The sequence below is a fragment of the Aspergillus pseudonomiae genome (genome assembly GCF_009193645.1).
Source record: "Aspergillus pseudonomiae strain CBS 119388 unplaced genomic scaffold BDV37scaffold_34, whole genome shotgun sequence".
NCBI lineage: Eukaryota > Fungi > Ascomycota > Eurotiomycetes > Eurotiales > Aspergillaceae > Aspergillus > Aspergillus pseudonomiae.
In genome coordinates, this window is record NW_022476026.1 from 105,956 (window position 1) to 115,191 (window position 9,236).

Below are 9,236 nucleotides of genomic sequence, written 5' to 3' on the forward strand. Positions count from 1 at the left end.
ATCCGCGAATACCCATCGAAGTCTAGACACAAGATCTCAGCACATCGAGTTATTTGGTTTAGAAACTAAACGAGGTGCTTGCCATTGACCCATTGCCTGACACAGGTCATACCCGCTTGAATCTAGACGTGTTTCTGTCGGGATAATTCCCCCCCCCCCCATGCCATCCCATTCACCAATGATCCAAGAAAAGTACGAGATGATAGAACAAAATGCTAGTGCCACTGTCCAGAGTCGTGTATTTAGTCACCTGCCACATCAGGAAAATGGTCCATGAAAAGCCGTATCGTCCATAAAAGCGACGCGGCGGAGACTAGTATTTGAGTCTGTCATCCACAAGTATGCCATTGACATTCGCCCTAAAATGTATCATGCGTTCGTTTAAAATTTCCCGAAGTAGTATAGTGATCGTTCGGGTTCTTTGAATAGATGTACTCTGTAGTACTTCATGTTAAGCTAGAAACTGAGTCGCCATGTGCCTACAAATAACGGGGCTCTATGGATGGATATGCGCATGTTGGACATTGATCCTAGTGGTTACTATGCGAGGCAGGGGATTCCGGCGTATCGGAATGGGAAACTACCGAGGATGAAGATTTATTAGCAAGGATGAAGAACACGAGAGGACGACGAGAAGTGACTAATACCTCCTTTTTTATTGGCCAGTTGTTCCCGTCTTCTTACCTAAGACCAAGTGTCAATCCTCCCAAAATTATCCCAATCCAGATAGTGTGGGAGGTGTGGACATGGTGTGGACATGGACGTGTGTGCTGTACAGATTCAAAGTCGTAGAACATCGAACTAGGCTCATCTTGGGTAGTACTACTAAACTAGTCCCAAGAGCGCTGGAATACTACGGCACCGGTACGCCGTACGTAAAGGATCCACTCCCGGAGATAACCAGGAGAAATAACAACAACAGCAACCCCTTTGAAGGCTTTGCCTTTGCCCTCCAGTGGGCCCTCCGTTATTGGTCGGGAGACACGAACTGGTTGGGTTGGGTTCTTGGCCCACTCTGTCGGTGTTGATCTTCCATTTCATTTTCATCTCAGAGGAAATGGAAACGAAACTTGGACGGCAATGAATATCCGCGGATGGGGGGAGTCTAGCATGGAGACCTCCACTGTTCATGATCTTTTTCGCTAGGCTGAGAAAGGCAATAGTTGTTTCGGTGTGCTAAACTGACTGTATCATATTGAACGCTTTTTGACCCATGAGAGAGTTTATTCCGGTCAACCTTATTGGGTTCTTCCGTGGGTATGGAGATTGAAGTTGATTTGTGATGTATTCGTTGCATCTCGGTGACTTCCATTAGTTGACGACCCATATCATCTGGTAGGTAGCATGCACTACGCATACACCTGGATACCTATACGCTTCTCTTATATAGGTATGACATGCTACTGGGAAAAAATCACGGTCAGCTAACATAGTTGCCTATGCTCTGCACACACGCAGACACAATCAGACTTCACCCCAGAGAGAGGAAGTCACCGCCACAAGCCCCACAGCTAAAATGAGCCGCTAATTCCCCGATGGGCAGCATTCTGGCTGGTTTCCCGCACGTCTGTCAATGGATTTGGTGCTCCACTGTCTGATAGACTGGTCTAGATAGGGAGATCATCTGGATGCTCGTCGTCAGTGACACCGAAAGAAGAATAGGATCTGATTCTTTTTAGACTGTCAAGCTGGGTTGCGGATGGGAGGTTGAAGGTATTGTTCGTTTTGCTCTCTGTGTCAATGGAGGAAATAAGATAATTCATCAAGAGTTGATAACTTGCTGGCGTTGGTTTTAGAGTCTGGGAGGTATAGTGTATTTATTCATGCCTTGATATACTTCAAAGACAAGGTCAATGGCTGATGCATGCCTCTGTGAACCCTGACTGTATGATACAGCCTCGTACAGTACATCCCAAACGAAGACCGTGAGAGGCAAAAAAACAAGGCAACCAGACATGAATCACTCGCAGTATGCATTCCATGGGGCGAAAAGTCCCAATGAGGAGGCAACTGCAGGCGTTTAGGAAATTTTCTACGGGCGTCCAAACTGTTGGGAAACCTTACCATTCCAGTAGGGAACGTCAAATTCAGAACAGGTAAGTGATGATGTTTGTACCATGGAACAAGGTGGGTTATGCGAGGGTTCCCTTGAAGTCTATTCTGCACCGGCCACTGTATGCCCTGTCCTCTTGTCTTGGGTGGTGGTTGTATGCTCGTAGCAGTGGTACGGTTTCTACCTCAGACTCCTTCTTGGTCCAAGCTCCTAGGCCACTTCTTTTCTTTTCTTGAGCAGAAAATATGATATGACCAGTGACCCTTTCTTGGTCACTTAGCTACCCCTGAGTGCCGTGTTCTAGCGCCTCGCGGGAAGGCGGATTGTGTTGCTCCGTGGAAAACCGGCACAACTCCCCAATTTCTTCGTGCGAAGGGTTTTGTATACTATCGTTTCTGTTGGTTGGGTGAGGTTTCGGTTCGGGAGGGTGGTATGGGGACCCTTGTATTCAATATAGATTGCTTTCGTGTTCGGATAAACCATATCCGAGAGAGAGAGAGCCATAGGATACCTTGTTCTCTATCTGGAGTATTGGTTCACTATATGGAGTCGACTGCGTCCATATCTACTTGGAAAAGGTCTGTATTGTATCATGCTGTACCTACGGATAAGTAACCCACGGCGGTTTATCAAAAGCAGGGTGAAAGAGTAGACGTATCAACCCCGCAGTCGAGACGCCAAGGTTGAGGACATAAGCCGGACAAAGGCATTCATCTTGTGATGACCAGGGATTCTTGTCGTCGTCGTCATCCAATGCAGTCATGGCTGCTAGATCCTGGTGTAATCCCCCGATAGCTAGTGGGTTAGTGGGCTATTAGCTGCTTCATCTCGGTACCAAAGCTCAACTACGGAGTACTAAAAGGAGGATATCGGGACCAGCGCCTTAGTGCAGGGACTAAGTGGCCCCGACTCAAGTAGGAGGTGTTGTTCACTTGTTCTGCTGTAACAGATGGAGACCTCGCTGTCCTCGGTAATTTCACTAACGAAACCTGACCCGCATTAGTCATCTCCCCTGATCGAATGAGTGGGTGAAGCCGGACCAAAATAGTAAGAAAGTGGAATAGCCGCTCGGAAACCAAGGTTCCTACCTCGGAATCTTTATCCATGATGATCTGATTGCTCACTTTCCGGCGGTTGCCCCCTAGTATTTCCCAGGAATGGCTCTATACACGCTGGAGGTGTGGCCTGACCAAAGGGAAAACCGGTTAACGGTGCAGGTATGTAGGGTCGATCGTACTTCGACATGCAGGTGGTGGTGGCATCGAATAGTGTGTTGTTCAAGAAGTTTGACGGCCTTTCGTCCAGGGGCACTAGCTCGCGCTAGTTCTATACATGTCGAGATGTTCAGCGACCTGAATGGACATGGCTGCACACGCTATCTGAGTGGAGTCACTGACCGTTCCGACTGTCGATCCTTGGCTGACGTTGGCAGCGAATGAGACTAATTGAGCGAGTATCGGATTTACTATCAGTCATCCCAGTAAAATGAAAACCCCACTAGCCACTGACTGGTAAGAATTTACTTCTGTGTCGTGCTCCAGACTTCAGCACGTTTAGTCGATAGTAAGTAGTAGCTGGTACTGATAGTTGGGTGTAAAAGGGCAAAGCACGCAATGGCAGGTGGGGTTCCGACTGCTGCCTTAGGCACATATCAGATCCTCGTCCAGAAGAGAGAGAGTTCTCGAATTAGTTAGACCTCAATAAATACACCCAGACCCATCTCCATCTCCGCCGATAAAGGGCGACATCTCTAGGTCCTGTTCACATCAAAATTGATAATGTAGACTAACACGTATCACAAAGATTGCCAAGAGATCATCTTAGGTATCAAATATCACAAACGCCTCACCCTAGCCTTTTAAACAGGGGGAATCAATCCAAAAAGTCGCAGAGGCTGCAAGGAATGGAAGCAGAAATAAGCAGTGATATCATTGGTCACAAGCAGTGTAGCACAAAAAGAAAACGGAAAAAAAAAGGAAAGGAAATATAGCAGAAGATCAACGCGTATATGGGAAAATGAATAGAACAAGCTGGCCAAGTCGAAACGCTCGTAAGTCTGTCGTTATAGGCATCACACGATACAGTTAGTATGATGGTTCCCACTTTGGAACACTATCAAAATACACCGAGAAGTTCTTCTGGTCTCATCTTGGGGATCTCCCAAGGGGTTGAGCACGATGGCCGCAAAAGGAGGCTAGTGGTTACATTGGTGGCTTGAACGTCCCCATAGTACTATTTAACCCACTCCCAAGAAGCCCCAGTCGGTTCCCTCGGGTTGGTTAAGAATGCGTGTCTGGTGTTGCTTGTATTGGAAATTATGTGGATAGGTGACCATCAGCGGGTGACCTTCCACAGCAGGAACACCGGGAAAGGGTTGCTGGAATTCCGGGGGAATACTGTACCCCTGACGGCTTGGGTCGTACCGTTGTTGCATGAGTTGCATGTATTGCTGTTGCGCTTGATGGACATCGACGGGTGACGATACCGGTATACTTTGAGTTACAATCGGCGGCGCATCTTGCACAGGAACAGGCGTTATTGGAAGACTCGGTGGTGGATAGAAATCATGGGATGGAGTTTGCGCGTGGGGGTAGTAAGGCTGTTGAGCAAGGAGATATTGATCGTTCGGTACTGAGGCGGGGACGGGTGTCTGGTAGGAATGTTCGGAAGTCGCATCCTCGGATGGAGGGCGAGTTACTGTGCCGGGAGGGTGTGAACGGTGCTGGTGCTTAGTGAGTGTCGTTTTACGACAAAAGCTATATGGAGTTATTAGCGCTCGTGCTATTTGTACGGGTAAGATACGATTCTACCTTCGTTCGCATGTTGGTTCCTGGCAGATGTACGGCCGCTTTCCCGTGTGAATCCTCCGGTGGCGGGCTAAACTTGAGGACTGCGCCGCGTCAGCATTTCTCTCATAGTCAAACAGGAGTTTAAGGGCAAGGCCTACGTCGGAAAATGCTTTGTGGCATCCTTCATGATCACAAACATGGGGTTTCTCCCCAGTATGCGTTCGCGAATGGACAGTCAACGCACTTCGTTGAATGAAGCTCTTGTTGCAATCTTTCACTGTACAGTGGTACGGCCGTTCGTTGGTATGTATGCGATAATGTCGGCAAAGATCCGACTTGCGATTGAACGACTACTTATATCAGTACGATTGGGTCAAGGGGGAAAGGGACGGGAAGCGCTGGGAAAAAAGACTACCTTTCCACAATGCTCCCAGGAGCAGCTGAAGTCTCGTCCACTGCCGGGCGCCATGGCTGCAGCTGTCTGAGGCGTGGATATTCAAGGCTACCCTCAGATGCGGGACAACCGCTGATAGGGACAGCGGGGAGCGGACAACGGTGGGGATACCGGGAAACCAGATGAACAAACAACGATAGATCTAAGTGGGCAACAAGACAATTGAAGGTGGGTATAGCACAAAAGGATCAAGCGGAAGGGGGAGTGTGTGCAATACAATCCAAATTCAAACGAGATCAAAGCATCGAAGGCGTTGAAATGAAATGCAAACGAGCAACTACATAGACAACAATATAGGAGGGGGGCGGAAGGAAGATGGAGACGATGGAGTAGATAGATAAAAACAGCTTCTCGGGAGTGGAAAATTAGTGGATCGAAAAGCGAGACGGAAAGGGAGGGCGTAAAAGAGAAAAAGAAAGACCGGGAGAGGAGTCAAATCTCGATTAAGTGGAGAGACTGTCACAGAAATTAAATCCGAGAAGGCATGCAGCAGCTGTTTCGATGACTGGGGGAGGTTCTGGCCAACGAGTCACAGGAAGGCCGATGGATCGAATTGGGAAAAGCAACCGCAGTCGCTGATTTGAGGCTGGAGCATAATACTTATAATAATAATAATAATTATAATAAATTGATTACTTATAAATATTATTATTATTATAAGTAGTCCCAGCAATATAGGAAGAAGTAGTAGGAGTAAGTCGCACTAGAACCAACCCACTGGTAAGTTTGGTTTCCTGTACCTATTATCAAGGCAGGTAGGCAGACGATAATAACGACTGTCGTCAAACATAGACTGGGAGACACCAGAGGCACGGATCAGACAGACAGGAGAAAAGAGAGAAAAAGAAAAAGAAAAAAAGAAAAAAAAAAAAAGGTAGCAAAAGCAAAAGGGAACTTTAGAAAATCCCCCCAAAAGATGATCAAATAATAATAATATCCACGATAATAAGCTGTCGGGATCGGTGGAGTCCTGCGACGGTGATACAGACAAACGTCGGTCCTAAATGTCGTTCTAGTCCGGTATGGAGACAACAACTGGAAGAAGTAAAAACAAACTAGGAGATAACGAGCCAAAGAAGCCTATGAAACGGGATTGAAATACAAAATAAGAACAGGAAATGAGGCAATAACTCTCGGTCCTGAAAAGTAAAAATGGAAAGAAAAGAAGTGAGAAAAAAAAGAATGGGAGCTGACAGCATGGAAAATCTTAGGCTTTGGCGACCACTCCTTTTTTTCGGTTTTCCCTTTGTTTTTTGCCTCATCCTTTCCTCTCGTGGATGAGATTTTCTGCGTTCTGTAATTTAAACGGCTGCATACTCCATGGATACGTGCCTCGAGAATCCATGTCCCTACCTGCAGTTCGTGTACACCTTTCGTACCGTACGGAGGTACAGGTTGGAAGACTGTGAAAAGGATCAAATGCCAGAGAGAGGATGATTCGATAGGATTGAGCCTAACGTCTTTTCAAGTCATTCACATATCAATCTGGACTTGTTTTACAAAGCATTACCCGATATTAGAACGAACGAAGGAACAAGGCTAGAGTATACTGTACATCAGTACATGCTAACAAATGTATGTAAGTATCATACACTGATCGAGAGGATGGATCCGATTATTAGAGACTACTACTACCCAGAATAGTTAGTATGCCAGAGTAGCAATATAATCAGGATGTTGTGGTTTTTTTTTTTTTTTTTTTTTTTTTTTTTTTTTTTTTTTTTTTTTTTTTTTTTTTTTTTTTTATTGTTGTTTCCTATATTTATTTTTTTTGTTGGGTGATATTTTTTTGATGAGCAGTGTCGTGGTTATATATTTCTTTTAGATACTCTTGAAATACGATTGCTATTACTAGGTATTCTCAGAGTACCAAGATTGCTAAGAAAGAAAGAGACTCTTTTGGAAGTAGTACTACATATTGCTCTGTAGAATTAAATGTTGACTATTAAAACAAAAAGAGAAAAGCGAAAAGGGCAAAAAAAACGAGAAAAGGAAAAAAAAGAAACGAAAAGAAAAAAAAAAAAAAAATGACAGGCAGGGATTTGTCTGGGTCTGGCTTGTCGATAACGACTGGGGTATGGACTAGTCTGAGGTTTGTTGCCCACCGACTGAACACTCTTCCGCTCAAGATTATTTGGAGAGGGGGAACGGAGAGCCCCACTCCAGCTGCCTGTGCCTTGGGCTCTAGATTAGAGGCTTGGCCAATCATTGCCGACTGGGCGTCCAGCCTTTTCCTTGGAAAAATTTCCGCTAGCCTATGGATGGTTTAGTATCCTGCATGGTGGGATCCCACATTATTGATGCGACAGTACTAATCGGTATTATTTACGCCGTCTCGAATGTCTTAGTGCTCATGGGAAGTCCCAGTGGTGTATGTGTAGAAGGGAAACGCCCCAGGGTGAGGGTACCTTGGCAGATGGATACGATATCCTATAATAGTTCAAAGTTATAGGCGCCTTATCAGGAAAGCTTCCGGAGCCGAGCGACCGATAAGCCGTGGGTATAAATTATGGAGGTGAGCTATAAAAGGGTTTTGGCTCCCCCCCCCCCCTTCTCCTCCCCTAGGACAGTACTAGTAGTACTCCGTGGTACTACAAGTGCTCGGCACCGCTAACTCAAACGGAAATTCTAATCTCATGCCCCATCTTTTACAGGGGCTATTCTTCGGGTGTACCAGGTTACTACCCGTCGGTGTTCTCCCCTAAGGTTGGGTTACCCAGTACCACCCTCTCTTTAGGAGCTCCCGGTTGTACCACCCACGGAGAATTCAAGTATGATTGGGTTACGGGCTAGCTAGCAGAAACTAATTTAGACCCAGAGTTTTCCCGTATTACAATTACGATCGCCACCACTAGGGTACTACGGACGGTTGACAAGCGCCTGTCAGAGCCCAGTGGAAGCGACGGACTGAGGCAGACCCTGGTACATACCTATAGTAGGCGAACGACCTGGTACTTAGTAGGAGGGCGTCGACAGGACGGTGAGCGAATTAGATGAGGAGAGCCCAGAAAACAGAGTTAAGAATGCAGAAAGGAAAATCATAAGCAAGGGATACACTTTATTAACGAGAGAGCAATACGGAGTGCATCCGAATGTTCATACCTCATTGGATGTGCAAGCACAAGTAGTATTTGAAGGAAGAAGGCCACCAAGTAAGTAATTGCATGTTTCTCACCTAGTATCGCCCTTGGAGGCGTGTAAGATTTCTATCTCCTCGGAAATCGTCCCACTGGGTTATTACCGTCATTGCCGAGAAGCTAGAAGGTACTTACTACATACATCCGTACGGACGTATGTATGTATGTACTCAGTACTAGTTACTGGTACGCTACTGGAGATGTTCGCTACCTTGTACTAGATCTCAGGGCTGCTTCAACGTACATACACTGGAGATCAAATTGTGATACCCTTAGGAACTCTGTACCCCGTACGATGGTGTGATCCCAGGAATTAGCAATCAAATTGGAACTTAAATCCCGAAGGAATTGGAATGAAGCCATTTCTCATTCATTCTTAGAGGCCGCATCGGATACATCAGCTCCTTAGCTTCAACCACCACGTGGTTGACTTCAAGATGCGATCAGACGGGTGATACTTCCACCCGAGGGCATGGGGAGAAGGAAGACAAGTGCAATCTAGGATCAAGGCCGTCCACTTACTGAGGGGTCACAATTGTCGTGATTGAAGAACAATCAAACATATGAAGATCACCGCATGGCGTTTGCAGCTACGGTGAACGTGCTGGACACCGAAGCCACCTTTCATCGCATTCTCCTCAATCCCCGTGGCTTTCAATTCTACCCACATGGTTCAGCAGCCAGTCAGGTAGTTACTCCAATTCCATATCCCCATTCAGACCCATACCTGTGCTATTTCTGACAAGGATTACTAAGAGAGTCAGAGAGGGAAAAAAAAAAAAAAAAAAAAAAAAAAAAAAAAA

The 9,236-nt window shown here is 46.1% G+C and overlaps 1 protein-coding gene across 1 annotated transcript; it reads right to left on the reverse strand.

Annotated features, from left to right (window-relative positions):
* Positions 1-3,890: 3,890 nt before the first annotated feature.
* BDV37DRAFT_120925 (putative C2H2 finger domain protein) lies at positions 3,891-5,809 on the reverse strand. The gene is made up of 4 exons (XM_032078574.1): positions 5,258-5,809; positions 5,001-5,192; positions 4,864-4,943; positions 3,891-4,809 (listed from the first exon to the last, which is right to left on the reverse strand). The coding sequence occupies exons 1-4, from the start codon at positions 5,309-5,311 to the stop codon at positions 4,290-4,292; spliced, it is 846 nt and encodes a 281-aa protein (XP_031941279.1). The 5' UTR covers positions 5,312-5,809; the 3' UTR covers positions 3,891-4,289.
* Positions 5,810-9,236: the final 3,427 nt, after the last annotated feature.